Source organism: Chiloscyllium plagiosum, chromosome 12 (assembly GCF_004010195.1).
Source record: "Chiloscyllium plagiosum isolate BGI_BamShark_2017 chromosome 12, ASM401019v2, whole genome shotgun sequence".
NCBI lineage: Eukaryota > Metazoa > Chordata > Chondrichthyes > Orectolobiformes > Hemiscylliidae > Chiloscyllium > Chiloscyllium plagiosum.
The window spans coordinates 37,858,755-37,875,077 of record NC_057721.1 but is presented as its reverse complement, the minus strand read 5'-3'; the positions used below and the strand labels follow the sequence as shown (position 1 = coordinate 37,875,077).

Here is a 16,323-nt window from a genome sequence, read left to right as displayed (position 1 = left end):
TAGAATTAAGGAGAATCCAAAGAGTTTTTACAAATACATTAAAGACAAAGGGGTAACTAGGGAGAGAATAGGCCCTCTTAGAGATCAGCAAGGCTGCCTGTTTGTGGGACCGCAGGAGATGGGAGAGATACTAAATGGGTATTTTGCATCAGTGTTTGCTGTGGAGAAGGTTATGGAAGCTAGACAACTTAGAGTCATAGAGATGTACAGTATGGAAACAGACCCTTCGGTCCAACCCGTCCATGCCGACCAGACATTCCAACCCAATCTAGTCCCACCTGCCAGCACCCGGCCCATATCCCTCCAAACACTTCCTATTCATATACTCATCCAACTGCCTCTTAAACGTTGCAATTGTACCAGCCTCCACCACTTCCTCTGGCAGCTCATTCCATACACGTACTACCCTCTGCGTGAAAAAGTTGCCTCTTAGACCTCTTTTATATCTTTCCCCTCTCACCCTAAACCTATGCCCTCTAGTTCTGAAGTCCCTGACCCCAGGGAAAAGACTTTGCCTATTTACCCTCTCCATGCCCCTCATAATTTTGTAAACCTCTATAAGGTCACCCCTCAGCCTTCGATGCTCCAGCCTGTTCAGCCTCTCCCTATAGCTCAAATCCTCCAACCCTGGCAACATCCTTGTAAATACTTTCTGAACTTGGGGAAATAAATAGTGGCCTTTTGAAAAGTGTCCATGTTACAGAAGAGGGAGTGCTGGATGTCTTAAAATGCGTAAAGGTGGATCAATCCCTGGGATCTGATCAGGTGTCCCCTAGAACTCTGTGAGAAGCTAGGAAAGTGATTGCTGGGCCACTTGCTGAGACATTTGTATCATTGATAGCCACAGGTGAGGTGCTAGAAGAATGGAGGTTGGCTAATGTGGTGCCACTGTTTCAGAAAAGTGCTCAGCAAAAGCCAGGGAATTATGGATCAGTGAGCCTGACATTGGTGGTGAGCAAGTTTTTGGAGGGAATCCTGAGGGACAGGATTTACATGTATTTGGAAAGGCAAGGACTGATTAAGAACTGTCAACATAGCTTTGTGTGTGGGAAATTGTGTCTCACTGACTTGATTACCATATATACTCGAGTAATAGGCCGTCTCTTGTAAAGGTTGAGATTATGGTGCTGGAAAAGCACAGCAGGTCAGGCAACATCCAAGGAGCAGGAGAATTGACGTTTCGGGTAAAAGCCCTTCATCAGGAATGAGGCAGTCCTGATGAAGGATTTATGCTCAAAATGTCAATTCTCCTGCCCCTCGGATGCTGCCTGACCTGCTGTGCTTTTCCAGCACCACACTCTGGACTCTAATCTCCAGCATCTGCAGTCCTCACTTTTGCCTGGTCTCCTGTAAAAGTTGACCCCCTATTTTTGGCCAAATAACCTGGAGTTTTCCATATATCTCATGTAAAGGTTGACCCTAATTCTTCACAGACAACAGATCAATGTTTATGAGTCAGTGTGCCGGCCGTCATGTCCCACTCCAGCTTTCCAGTCTACAGGTAGTTTTTTTTTAGATTAGATTACTTCCAGTGTGGAAACAGGCCCTTCGGCCCAACAAGTCCACACCGACCCGCCGAAGCGTAACCCACCCATTCCCCTACATTTACCCCTTTACCTAACACTACGGGCAATTTAGCATGGCCAATTCACCTGACCTGCACATCTTTGGACTGTTGGAGGAAACCGGAGCACCCGGAGGAAACCCACGCAGACACGGGGAGAATATGCAAACGCCACGCAGTCAGTCGCCTGAGTCGGGAATTGAACCCGGGTCTCTGGCGCTGTGAGGCAGCAGTGCTAACCACTGTGCCACCGTGCCGCCCTAGTTCCGCTCCACTCCCAGTCTTCCCGCCCACTGGCTATTGTGTTCCGCTCTGGGTTTTCAGAATTTGTTGTTTTTTTTCTCTTTATTTGTTTAGAGATCACTTGGGCTTCTGCTAATGAGATGGTATGAATTTTGACAGGCATGAATTTCAGTACCTCAAAAGTAGTATCCATGTAATAGTTGACCCCATAAATTTAACCTTAAAAGGTGGTCAAAAAAAATTCAACATTTACTTGAGGATGTATGGTAAGTCTTTTGAAGAAGTGACAAAGAGGATTGATGAGGACAGAGCAGTGGATGTGATCTACAAGTCATTCTGCTATAGTGTGTGTTCTGTTAACACGGATTTGCTGTAATGCAATTGATGAATTGGAGATACTTTCTAAAGTGCGAACTTTTAAAATGTATGTTGGCTGTAATGTGATTGCAGCACAAATGCTGTTTCTAAAGGGCGATTTTTCTCTAATGCAGGGTTGCACAAGCATGTAACCATCGTATTACAGAAAAACTACCTATATATGGACTTCAGTAAGGTGTTTGACAAGATTCCACATGGTAGACTGGTTAGCAAGGTTAGATCATATTCAATACATGGAGAGCTAGCCATTTGGATTCAGAACTGGCTCGATGGTAGAAGATGGAGGGTTGCTTTTCAGACTGGAGGCCTGTGACTTGTAGCATGCCACAAGAATTGTTGCTGGGTTCACTGCTTTTTATCATTTATATAAATGATTTTGATATGAACATAGAAGGTATAGTTAGTAAGTTTATAGATGACACCAAAATTGGAGGTTACCTCAGAGTACAACAGGACCTTGATTCGATGGGTCACTGGACTGAGGAGTGGCAGATGGAATTTAATATAGGTTAATGCGACGTGCTGCATTTTGGAAAGCCCAATTAGGGCAGGATCTATACAATTAATGGTAAGGTCCTGGGGAGTGTTGCTGAACAAAGAGATCTTGGAGTGCAGGTTCATAGTTCCTTGAAAGTAGAGTCGCAGGTAAATAGGGTAGTGAAGAATGGATTTGGTATGCTTGCCTTTGTTGGTCAGTACGTTGTATATAGGAGTTGGGAGGTCATGTTGCGGCTGTACAAAACATTGGTTAAGCCGCTTTTGGAAAACTGCATTCAACCCAGTCTCCGTCCTATCAGAAGGATGTTGTGAAACTTGAAAGAGTTCAGAAAAGATTTACGAGGATGTTGTCAGAGTTGGAGAATTTGAGCTATAGGGAGAGCCTGAATAGGCTGGGGCTGTTTTCCCTGGAACATCGGAGGCTGAGGGGTCACCTTAGAGGTTTATAAAATCATGGGGGGCATGGGTAGGATAAATAGATAAGGTGTTTTCCTCGGGGTGGGGGAGTCCAGAACTAGAGGACATAAGTTTAGGGTGAGAGGGGAAAGATTCAAAAGGGACCTAAGGGACAACTTTTTTTATGCAGAGTGTGGTGCGTGTGTGGAACGAGCTGCCAGAACAAGTGGTTGAGGCTGGAACAATTACAACATTTAAAAGATATCTTAATGTATTTTAAATGTTATATAATGGTATCAACCTCTACTACATCTTCTGGCAGCTCATTCCATCCACACACTACTTTTTGTGGAAATGTTGTCTCCCAGGTCCCTTTGTATTTTGAATAAAGGATTAGTCTCATATTCATATTTATATTTTACTTTTGAAACCAAAAGCTTCATTATGCCCCATGTTGTTTGTTGGACTGGAGGCCTGTGACCAGATGTTAGCTGTACATTTATTATTATTGCTGTTTACAGATATTCCCAGGTGCGCTCCTCTAAAGATCAAAAATGGTTATGTCCATTGCAGAACACCACAAGGTGGATATTACAAAAATGTACAAGGAACAATGTGCGACATTTCTTGCCAAAAAGGATATGAAATTCATGGAACTGGCCGCGTCCATTGCCTTTCAAGCAAACGCTGGTCACAAACAGTTACTTGCAGAGGTGGGTGATATTAATTTATTTGTTTTGTTGAGAGAAGGTAATAGAATGAGGAAACTGTTTGTTTATTTTTATGGCATAATGTACAGGAAGGTGAACAACTGAAACCCACTTTGGGTTTATACAAAGTGGGTAATAAGCCAACTTTGCTGTTCATTTTTGATAATACTTGGCTCCAAAACATCACTATACTTTGTTTGAAACTTCTTTTTGATTTATTCAGTAACTCATTTAATGCCACATTTAATTAGCTTGTAACAAGTTTGGAGAGATGTTTGATACTATACAGCTGGAAATTCTGTACTTCCTCTTACTTGGGAATCCCAAGATGCTTCATCATCGATGAATTCCCTACTATCAACATCCCTGGGGATTATCATTGACTAGAGACTCAACTAGACTCACCACATAAATACACTGGTTGCAAGAGCAGGTCAGCAGCTGAGAATACTGCAGTGGGTAACTCACAACCTGACTATCAAAAGCTTGTCCACTATCTACAGGGCACAAGTTAGGAATGTGATGGAATGCTTCCCAGTTGCCGGAGAAGAAAAACTTGACACCATCCAGGACAAAGCAGCCTGTTTGATTGGCACCATCTTCATAAGCATTCAAACCATCTATCAGTAGCAGCATTGTGTACTATCTACAAGATGCATTGTGGAAATTCACCAAAGATCCTTATACAGTACCTTCCAAACCCACAGCCACTTCCAGAATGACAAGAGCAGCATATACATAGAAATACCACCGCCTTCAAGTTCCCCTCCAAGCCACTCATCATTCTGGTCAACATCCTGCAGTTCCCTCCCAATGGCATTATGGGTCTAACTACAGCACGTGGACTTTAGCAGCTCACCACCATCTTCTCAAGGGCAACTTGGAACAGGGAATAAAAATGCTTGCCAGCCAGCAATACCCAAGTGCCATGAGTGAATAAAAAATAGTGATTGGAATAGCAAACTGTTCACATTTGGACATATGTTAGAAGTGACCTGTGGATGCAAATAAAAAAGAAACACTTACAGTGAGGTACTGAAGGCATTCTAGCATCAAGTGAACATTCCCATAAGACCATAAACAGGAACAGGAATAGGCTGTTCAGCCCCCACAAGCTTGCTCCACCATTCAATAGGATCAGGCTCATCTGACATTCCTCATGTCCACTTTCTTGGCCTTTCCTAGAACCTTTGGTATCCCCTACAGATCTCGAATCTATCTCAGCCATAGATGTACACAATAACTCTGTCCTAACTGAGTTCCAAAGACTGTCAACACTCAGAAGAAATTCCTCCTCATTTCAGTCTTTGTCGTAGACTGAAGGGAAACATCCTCTCACCATTTACCCTGTCACGCCCCTTAAGAATCTTCTGTTTCAGTGAGATTACCTCTCATTAATCTTATGTCCAGTGAGTAGCGTCCCAACTTGTTTAATCTTGTCATATATACGAAGGATCATCCTAGTAGACCATCTCTGAACTTCCTCCAATAAAATTATATCTTTTCTTAAATAAGGGAACTAAAACTGCTCTCATTACTCTAGATGTGGTCTCACAAGCATGTTGTACAGTTGCAGTAAGACTTCCCTAATTTTATACTCCAACTCCTTGAAATGAGGGCCCACATTGCATTAGCCTTCCTGATTACCTGCAGCTCCTGTGAGTTGGCTTTCTGTGTTTCATGTACAAGTAACCCCAAGTCCCTTTGTGTTGCAGCTTTCTGTAGCTTTTCCCCATTTAAAGCTGTTATTTTGTTCTCCCTTCCAAGATGAACAACTTCACCATTTTCCTACATGATTACTCCATTTGTCAACTTTTAACCACTTAATTCACCTACCTCTATCATTCTCTAAACTGTGTGTAGCCCGCTCACAACCTGCCTTTCCACTTATTTTTGTGTCATTTGCTGATTTGGCTAGTGTACACTCACTTGCTTCCTTTGGTACACATTCATCATCAGGAAGGTTGGATTGAAAAGAAAGGTTCTTCAATTTATTAGTCATTTTTCTGTTCCAGAAATACGATGCCCTAAGTTTTCATTGCCTCTCCATGGAAGTGCAAAGTGCTCAGATGGAGCATATTTTAACTCGAGGTGTGAGTTTTACTGTACTCCTGGATACCAAGTTAGAGGACAAAAAAGTGTGGTTTGCATGCACAATAAAAAGTGGAGTGGAAAGGAACCATCTTGCCTCGGTAAGTTTTATTCATGAAATACTTTAAAGTGTTTAAAATCATAGAACAGAATAGCGCAGAACAGGCCCTTCAGCCCTTGATGTTGTGCTGACCTGTGAACTAATCTAAGCCTATCACCCTACACTATCCCATCATCATCCATATGCTTATCCAAGGATTGTTTAAATCTCCCTAACATGGCTGAGTTAACTACATTGACAGGTAGGGCATTCCACAACCTTACCACTCACTGAGTTAAAAACATGCCTCTGACATCTGTCTTAAATCTATCCCTCCTCAATTTGCAGCTATACAAGCAGATGTCATCATCCTATGAAAAAGACTCTTGTCCACCCTTTCTAATCCTTTGATCATCTTGTATGTCTCTATTAAGTCCCCTCTTAACCTTCTTCTCTCCAATGAGAACAGACCCAAGTCCCTCAGTCTTTCCTCATAAGACTTTCCCTCCAGACCAGGCAACAACCTGGTAAATCTCCTCGCACCTTTTCCAATGTTTCCACATCCTTTCTAGAATGGGGCGACCAGAATTGTACACAATACTCCAAGTGAGGCCGCACTAGCGTTTTGTACAATTGCAGTATGACATCACAACTGCAGTACTTAATCCCTCTACCAATAAAACCTAACACACTGTATGCTTCCTTAGCAGCACTATTGCCCTGGGTGGCAACTTTCAGAGATCAGTGTACATGGACAGCAAGATCCCTCTGCATATCCACACTACCACGAATCTTTCCATTGACCCAGTATTCTACCTTTCTGTTATTCTTACCAAAGTGAACCATCTCACATTTATCTGCAATGAACTCCATTTGCCACCTTTCAGCCCAATGCTGCAGTTTATCCAAGTCCCCCTGCAACCTGCAACATTCTTCCACACTGTATCATTTGCAAACTTACTAACCCATCCACATATGCCTGCATCCAAGTCATTTATAAAAATGATCCCAAAACACATCCTTATGGCACACCACTAGTAACCAGACTCCAGCCTGAATATTTTCCATCAACCACCACTCATTGCCTTCTTACAGAAAGCAAGTTTCTAATCCAAACATTCAATCCCATGCTTCCACATTTTCTCCAGTAGCCTATCATGTGGAACCTTATCAAAGGCTTTACTGAAGTCCATGTACACCACATCAACTGCCCGACCCTCATCCACTTGCTTGGTCACCTTCTCAAAAAACTCAATGAGGTTTGTGAGACGTGACCTCCCTTGATGAATCCATGTTGACTGTTTTCAATCAAATTGTTGCTTGCTAGATTATTATAAATCCTGACTCTTATAATCCTTTCTAAAATTTTTCCTACAACAGACATAAGGATCACTGGTCAATAAATCAGCTGTTTATACGCTAGTATTAAACTGTGGAGTTGTTTAAAACTACAAATAAGCTTCCTAATTTAAGAAGTCAAAACGTTTATTACAACCTTGAGTGCCAACTTTACTTACTGTTGATTTTTGCCACTTCTAAAGGCTTAAATTGCCATTAAAATTTCATTTGCACTCATTTATAATTATTTCCTGCTGTAAATGTTCTCACTTGTTTCAATCCACTTGCTTGTCCTTAAAAATATTTATTCTCTGTAACGCAACCAAATATTGCACGTAAGGTTTTCACTGAGATAGCATCATTATTTCCCCACTCAAATACTTCTCATCCTCAGTAATTTATTCCTGTGCGTCAATTGGGCATGACCTGAGTGTACTGTCCTCCTGCTCTCCTTTAACCTTTCTTCACATATAGATTCCTTGATCAGATTAAGGGCTGTCTACCACCTACCATATACTCTTTACTCCAATTGTTTCATGTACAAGGCTGTCTGATTGTTGGTACTCCCCTGCACTCTCACCCTTCTCTTGGTCCCTCCAAAAACCTTAATCTTAGCAAGTTTTGAAGGTTCATTTTCAGATGTTTCATCACCATACTAGGTAACATCTTCAGTGAGCCTCCAGATGAAGCACTGGTGGTGTAGCCCGCTTTCTATTTATATGCTTGGATGTCCTTGGGTTGGTGATGTCATTTCCTGTGGTGATGTCATTTCTTGTCCTAGAAGCATGGCATTCTAACCGGAACTCTATCAACAAACACATTGACTTTGATCCCATTTACCACCCCTTGAGAAAAAGAACAGGAAATGATGTCACCACAGGAAATAACATCACCAACCCAAGGAAACCCAAACATACAAATAGAAAGCGGGTTACACCACCAGTGCTTCATCCAGAGGCTCGTTGAAGATGTTACCTAGTATGGTGACAAAATGTCTGAAAACGAACCTTCTAGCTCAGCAAGCAAACCTACATCCAAAACTTTAACCTTAGTCTCCCTTCTTAGAAATTTTTCGTCTAAGTCATTTCAAATTACTTTAAATTCCCAACTGTATAACCTTTAGCCCTTCTTTCACGATAACATTGCTGCAGTTACCAATCTACTTAAACACACTGTCAGCTTTGCCAGACCCTATTATAATCATTATTTTCCTGACCCTGATCATGTTTCCTAGTATTGCATTCATCTTCATTTACTTAAATTAAAGGATGCACATTTGAAAAACTAATCTTGGATAATTGATGTAGCCATTCATTGCCAGATCTAATTAGGTCCTGCTGTGTCTGCTGAAACCTGTCACTATCCCAGGAGCATTCTGGAATGCAAATATAACCCATGGTTTCTTCTCACTACAAAGTATTTTCTTGAACTTGGTCCCCTGCCATCACCATTCACACATCCTATACCAAGTGCCAGGAGAACAATATTGTCATAAGGATTGGGACTATTTGTTCATCTTCCCATGACACTTCGCTCGCTGCTTTGAGCTATCAAGCCAAACTTCTCCTCAGGTTTCCCCCTTTCCAATGATGTTCCCTGATTCCATATTGTGTATGGTTGATACCTTCATTCATTTTGAACCTCTCACTTAAATGTAGTTTGGGAATTTGAATTAATTGTGTTATTTCTAAATGTGGTCTGGTTCAATGCTTATCTGGCCGGTGTTATGTTCTCCCCTCGCCATAAATTTTGGTCCATCCCAAACTTAGCTATGTTCATCCTAATTCACACTGAAGCTAGTTTATTTATCATCATTTCTGAGCTTGTTCATCTAGATCCACTCCAGAAACACCTTCAGTTTAAAATTCTAGCCCTTGTTTTCAAATTGCACTATGATCTCACTGTTCCCTATTTCTGTCACTGTCTTCAGCCATACAATCTGCGGTCCTCACTTCACCGATAAACCACATCTCAATATCTTCTGCCCTCTTGCACTTTGATTTTAATTGCTCTACCAGCAGTGTCCATGCCTGAAGCTAGCAGAATACAATGTTGTAGAATTTATCCTGAACCCTGTCCACCTCTTTGTTATTCTCTCCTTCTTTAGGAAGTACATTAAAACTTAACCCATTTGGTTACCTGACTTAATACCTCTCCAAAGTATTCGTTGTCAAATTTATTAAACTTGTTGCATGGCTTCATCTAAATGTCGGGGGACATGCCATTAAAGGCTCTAAAATCAGCAGCCATGGTGAGGCAATTTCAGAAAAGTCGGGTCAAATGGTTGTTGGCATGGCTTGAGTGGTAGGATGAAGGCAGTGTGTGAATTGCAAAAGGCAGAGTTGTAGGAATGCAAAATCTTTGGAGGCTTGTTAAGGGGTCAGGCCATGCAAAACATATAACACAAGTCTGTAATTTTTAAAAGGAGAGATGCTGGGAGTTAACAACATTACTGTGCACAGAGGTGATGGGTGATTGGGACTTTGGAATACAGGCAGCAAAGCTTTGCATGTGCAGAAGCTTATGGAGAATAGAGTCTGGCCAGGTGAGTGGTGGAATTGTCATGCCTAGTGGTAAAAGTATGGAGGGGGATTTTAATAGAATGTCAGGATGGATGTCAGTTTTTGAGAGTTAAGCATGTGGTCTTCATGCCAAATAGGATATGAGGTTGGAAGCTTATCTCTGGGTCACGTAGTTTATCAACGCTGCAAATATCAACTTCGACCCTTGTTCCAAGCTTGTTTTGATTTTGCTGAAGTCCTTATTCACTTTGATGTCCATGATGAGAATAGAAATTATGGAAGTGTGTGATATTTACCTTTTAAATGGGTTATCTAAAATGACCCTTGAACAGTGCTGTCATTGAAGTCAATATATGTGAAACCTAGTTGTTGAATTTTGTGAAGCTGGAGAGAGAATAACTCACGTGAAAAATGCAAAAAGCTAGCTGTCTTCATAGAAATAAAATTGTCACTCATCATAAAGGAAACCTAGAGCAACTATGCAAGAAGACCACATGGTGGTAGTATAAATGCAGTTTACCGGTGCTTGTACTTATCAGTGCTACTTACTTTTAAAAATCAATTTTTATTCAAGAAGGAATTCTGTTTCTTTGTTGAACTTTTTCTGAGAGTTACAAAATGTATGTCGATAAATAACAGCTGAATAATGTTGAGCCAATCACGGGAAAAAAATGATTTTTTTTTTCACAATTTGACATAAGGCAGCGTCTTTGAGAGTAAAGATAATAAACCAAAAAATCTATAATGAGATCGGGGGGGGGGGGGGGGGCGGTGACTTTTGGCCAAGGTCAAGGCAGAAAGGAATGCTCACACAACCCACCTGTAGTGTTTCCTGAGAGCTGCAAACCTATTTTAAGGTCTAGACTTAGTATCAGCATTACACACAGCTCCAAACTCTGCAGTGTTTACAGACAGTGCACTGATCATGGTGGGGAGCATGCAGCATGAATAGGACTGGAGCAGGCATTGGAATTCCATTAGACTCTTCAAAACAGAAGTTCTTGCTAGACATTTTATCTTGAGGAAGGGGAACATTAATGAGTTAATGACAGGCTACAAGATTTTTCTGAGACTAGGAAGAACAGACACACTTCTGCATACTCTACCTGACCCTTTAAACACTGCCAGTTATACTATCCAGGAACTGTCCTTTTCCCCTGCCACATTTCAAAGGGTTGGGCTACAGACGTCCATTAGATTGGTCCATGCATAAGGTCAGAGTATAGCAGTGGTTTGCTGTTAACATCTGCAGGATGGCTGACCGTGAGACTGATCCTGCTCTTCCAATCCTGCCAGGTTGGAATGATTTATGGGCTGGCAATCAGCCTGTTTGACCCACTCTGAATACACCTTCCATGGCCAACAAGTTCTGGTATGAGCCTTTAAACTCAGAGATTACTGTCCTGAAGTAGGAACACTACCTCTGCGTGACCAGACCTCAGCAACATCTGGTATCAATTCACTATTAAATAAAGTGTGTTTTATATGCATAACTGTATTTAGAGCTCTTGTTCTCAAAACAAAATCCTGCTATTACGTGCTTGGGTTGATTTCCAATATGAATTAATATATCTGTTCCTATAATTAGTTTTTATGGTTTCAGTCTGTTCTCTGTGCACACTGTTAGTCTTACATTTAGCAAGTAATCTGTCCTATACTCCCACGACTATGTAGACATGTGGCTAATGGAGCTGTTTGTTACTGGATTGGTAGATATTTGTGCGAAGTTCCCAAGCTAACTATAATGCACTCTACTTATCAGTCCTCGTCAAATCTAAATTCCATCTACTGCAGCAATATTTATAATGTATATTAGACAAAGATGGGATCTAAACTGGGCAAATTAAGGACAGCATCAAATTGAAGGAAAAGTAAAGGGAGGGAAAACTGAGTCGTAATGTTAAGATGTAATGTAAAAACATACAGTAAGCCTTTATTTTAATATATAAAAGAGAGGAGTGAGGCAACAGTGAACATAGTCCCCTTAGAGAACTAAACTGGAGAAATAATAATGGTAGGAAATGGCAGAAGAGTTGAATAAATGCTTTACATCAGTCTTCATGATAGAGGCCACTAATAGCATGCAACTAAATAATCCAGGGACTAAAGCGGCATTGAGGACAGGGGTGGTGTGTGTAACGGAAATAAGCACAATGGCTATCTATAGCGAAAAAGTTCTAGACAATATACTGGGGCTAAAGGTTGATGGCCTTGGATTTTAAAGGAAGTAGCTGCAGCGATAATGGATGCACTAGCAATAATCTTTCAAGAATCCCTAGATTTTGGATAAGTCCCAGAGCATTAGACCTGTCAGTGTAACACTCTTAATTCAATAAGAGAAGGAGACAAAAACACAGGAAACTTAGTGCAGTTAGGCTCACTGTCTGACATTGGCTTCATGAAGGGGGAATCATGTCTGACAAATTTATGAGAATTCTTTGAAGAAGTTACAAGCGGAATAGATAACGAGAACCAGTTGATATAATTTATTTGGGTTGCCAAAAAGCATTTGACAAGGTAACACACACAAAGCTACTTAATAAAATAAGAGCCATGGTGTTGGGAGTAGTATATTAGCATGGATTGAGATTGGTCAACTAATAGAAGACAGAGAATTAGGATAATGGGGCATTTTCAGGATGGCAACCTGTGACTGGTGGAGTACCACAGCTGTCAGTGCTAGGGCTTCAATTACTTATTATTCATATTAAGGACTTGGATGATGGAAGTGAATATACTATTGCTCCATTTTCAGATGACTCAAAATTATGTAAAAAGGCATATAGTGAGGATGACACGAGGAATCTACACAGAAATATAGAAAGGTTAAGTGAGTGGACGAAAATGAAATGTTGGAAAATGAAAGGTGAAATACTTTGTCAGGAAGAGTAGTAGAGCTGAACATTCTTTAATTGGGGAAAGACTGCGGAAAGCTGGGGTCCTAGTGCACGCATCACAAAAACCTAGCTTCCAAGTTCAGCAGATAGTAGAGAAGGCAAATTAACTGTTAGTCTTTTCAAATGGAATAGGGTAAAAAATTAGGAGTTTTTTTTTGTGAAAGCCCTAGTTAGACTACACCAGGAATACTGTGAACAGTTCAATCCTATTATTGAAGAAAAACATTTACTGGCATCGGAGACAGACCAAAAAATGTTCACAAGGTGGATCCTGACTTTAGAAGGGTTTTCTTATAAGGAGACATTGGGATTATATTCATTGTTATTTAGAAGAATGAGAGGAGACCCTATTGAAACAAATTAGGTTCTTAGGCAGCTTGACAGGGTTGATGCAGAGAGATTGTTTCCCCTTGTGGAAGAGTCTAGTACCAGAAGGCATAGTCTCAGCATGAGGAGTCACTGTTTAAGAGAGACATGAGCAGGAAATGTTTGTCTGAAGAATCTGTGGAATTCTTTACCACAGAGGACTTTCAAGACTGTGTTGCTAAGTAAATATTCACAGCTGAGATAGACAAATTTCTAACAGTTAAAGAAATCAAGGGTTATTGGGGTAAGGCAGAATAATGGAGTCGAGGATTATTAGATCAGCCATCACCTTGTTAAATGGTGGAGCAGACCCCATTGGTTGAGTCCTGATGAAGGACGTTTGCCCAAAATGTCGATTTTCCTGCTCCTTGGATGCTGCCTGACCTGCTGCGCTTTTCCAGCAACACACTCTCGATCCATTGGTTGAATCGCCTATTTTGCTCCTATATCTTATGGTCTTATGGCTGTTGCATGATATAAATTTAACTGATGAACCAATGTTGGCACTAAGTTGCTTGTGCAACCTTTTGAATGCCTACAGTGGAATCGAAAGAGCATTGATACAAATTTGATGAGGCATATTGGAAGCCAGGCAACACAGTCACGGTTAGGTTCTTAACAATGCACATAGTCTTTGACCAATGTAAATGAGATGTATTTAAATAAAATCCAGACAGCATGAACAAGTACTTTTGAATAATAAATATTAGTTTGAAATTTAGGACTGATTAGCAATAGTCAGCTGAACTGGAAAAATATCTTCCATTCTGAAGCCTGTCCAAGTACTGAATAACAGGGTGGTCAGTTTTTAGGAATTTCTAAATATTATTATGAAAAGAAGGCATGTTTTATTTATTAATAAATTAGTACCATGGCATTGAAAACACAAAAAACAGGAGTTGGAGTAGGCCATTTGATCCTTTGAATGTGCTCCACCATTTAATACAATCATGACTAATCCACTTCAACTCCATTTTCCTGCGCTATCTCAACAGCCTTTAATTCCCTTAAATATCCAAATATTTAACAACTGCTGTCTTGAATATACTCTATGACTGAGCAGCCCCAGGTCTCTGGAGCAGTGAATTCCAAAGGTACATAACACATTCAGTGAAGAAATAGCTCCCCAGCCCTAAATGACCAACTTCTTATTCTGAGTCTGTGATAAATTATTTTAAATACCCTGGTTAGGGAATCCAGGCATCCAATCTGTCAAATCCCTAATGAATTTTACATATTTCATTATTCTAAATTCCAGGGAATTTTGGTGCAGTGTACTTAATATCTTCTAAAATGATAATTCTCTCATCCCAGGGATCATTCTTGTGAACCCATACTGAACCCCTGAAATGCAAATATGTGTCCTCCTTGAGGGAAGGAGATTCAAACTGCTGTCAGTACTCCAGGTTTGACCTCGCTGTTCTCAGCTAAATTGCTCCTCTTTGTTCTTGTACTCCAGTCCATCTGTAGCAAATATTAACATGTTTATTTTCCATTGCCTCCTGTACCTGAATGTTGACATTTTGTGATAGGCATGCAAAGACATCAAGGTCCCTTGGAATGCAAACATTTCCCAGAGTTATGGTCATATTTCAAAAACTATTCTGCTTTTAGTTTTTCCTAACAAAATGGATAACTTCACTCATCATCACTTTGTACTCTAGCTTCCATGTTCTTGCACCTTCACCCAAAATGTTTATATTCCATAGGTTCTTTGCATCCAGCCTCGGCCTCTTAATTTGTATTGCATTGTTCTTAGTGGTGGTTTTTCAAGGCGTTACGATAAATTCCAGATTAACTTCCACAGAAATTTAGGCTACTTTGGTAACTGCAAAGTATTTGCAAAAATATTCTACAATTTATACAGAGAAAACAAAATAAATGAGCGATAACTCGGCAGATTTGATCTCAGTGGAAAATTGTTTTGAAACTTTAACAAATTGTGATTGATCTTGAGCTCTGAGAATGCAAGACCAGGCATTACAGTTCCATGATTATGCATCCCTTAACAAACGTTTTCGTCATGACTATAGTGAATTAATGCTCTACTTCCATCATGTGTAGAAACAAATTAACAAAAAATAACAATTTATGCACAATTTTAAAGAAAAGAACAAAGATAAGGATTACTGATGACACTAAATCATGTCATTGTATATTATGTATATAACTAAAATTTATTGCAAAATGGCTTTACCCAATGTGTTTAAAAGCTAACAAATTGTGCATGATAATCCAGCAATTGGCAGTTGATTCCTAAATTAGAACTGAACTCATTTTGGGCTATGTATTTATGCTTGCTAACAATGCAAAACTGATTCCATTGTCTCAATCATCTCCAATGCTATGGATTGCACCCTAATTCAAAGAGTCAAACCTGTTTCTGTTAATTCTGCAAGGCACATCTGAGCAGTGAACTATTTTATTAAGGCATTTTTTAAAAACTTGATAGGCAGTTTAAATTGAATGCATATTTTGATGTGTTTAATGTTAGTTTCCACATGTTTGAAATAGCCATGTGCACTGGTAGCAACCACAATTTAATATAAAATAAGAAAATCGTAAACATGTTTGGTTTCATTGACATCCCATTAAATAGGAAAATCTAAAGGAAAATGAGCAAATGATTGTCACCATGATGCTTGTAACTCATAAAACCCAAGACTTAAATATTATTTCAGCTATCATTTTAATAAATGCATTTCACTTTTTACAACATCTTAGGCTAATCACAATTTTGGAGTGTGCAAATTGAATTAATTTATGGATAGCCTTCAGCCGTGTAATTTTAACACTTCCATTTCCAATTTGGTCCATGTTCAGAAGAAACTGATTAACTTACTATCATGCCTGTTGGTAAATTATTTGACTGCAATAGGCATCTCAGTTCACTCTGATCTGTCATCCCTAACATCAGTTTGTACGTGTTGATGAAGTTTGCTGAACATACCATTAACTCTGACCTGGCAATGCTTCTGAAGTCTATGCCATTAATTGCTTTCTAAATAGAATAGCAAGAATATTGTTACCTTATGAAATGTTTGAAGCAAATATCAATAACACTTGTATTGAGGATCAATGAATTATTTGAGGGAACTAAGTGCAGTGGGGGAAGTGATTAAGAAGGATTGTATTGAGTGTGAACCAGAATGAACCAGTTGGGCCTATTGACCAGATTTGCTACTGTAGATTCAAGTAGAAATGTGGGTCTTTCTGGTTCTGTGTAGGTCAGTCCAACCTCTGTCTCATAGGATGACAACTCTCAGAGATTAATTTTAAA

General features: G+C 40.0%; 1 protein-coding gene across 2 annotated transcripts in view; it reads left to right on the top strand.

Annotated features, from left to right (window-relative positions):
• srpx (sushi-repeat containing protein X-linked) overlaps nt 1–16,323 on the top strand; it is a 72,709-nt gene that overhangs the window by 22,812 nt on the left and 33,574 nt on the right. For both annotated transcript variants that reach the window (XM_043701581.1, XM_043701580.1), the window contains 2 exons: nt 3,601–3,792; nt 5,805–5,981. In XM_043701581.1, the coding sequence (XP_043557516.1) occupies nt 3,601–3,792; nt 5,805–5,981 (369 nt within the window). The remainder of the gene's footprint in view (nt 1–3,600; nt 3,793–5,804; nt 5,982–16,323) is intronic.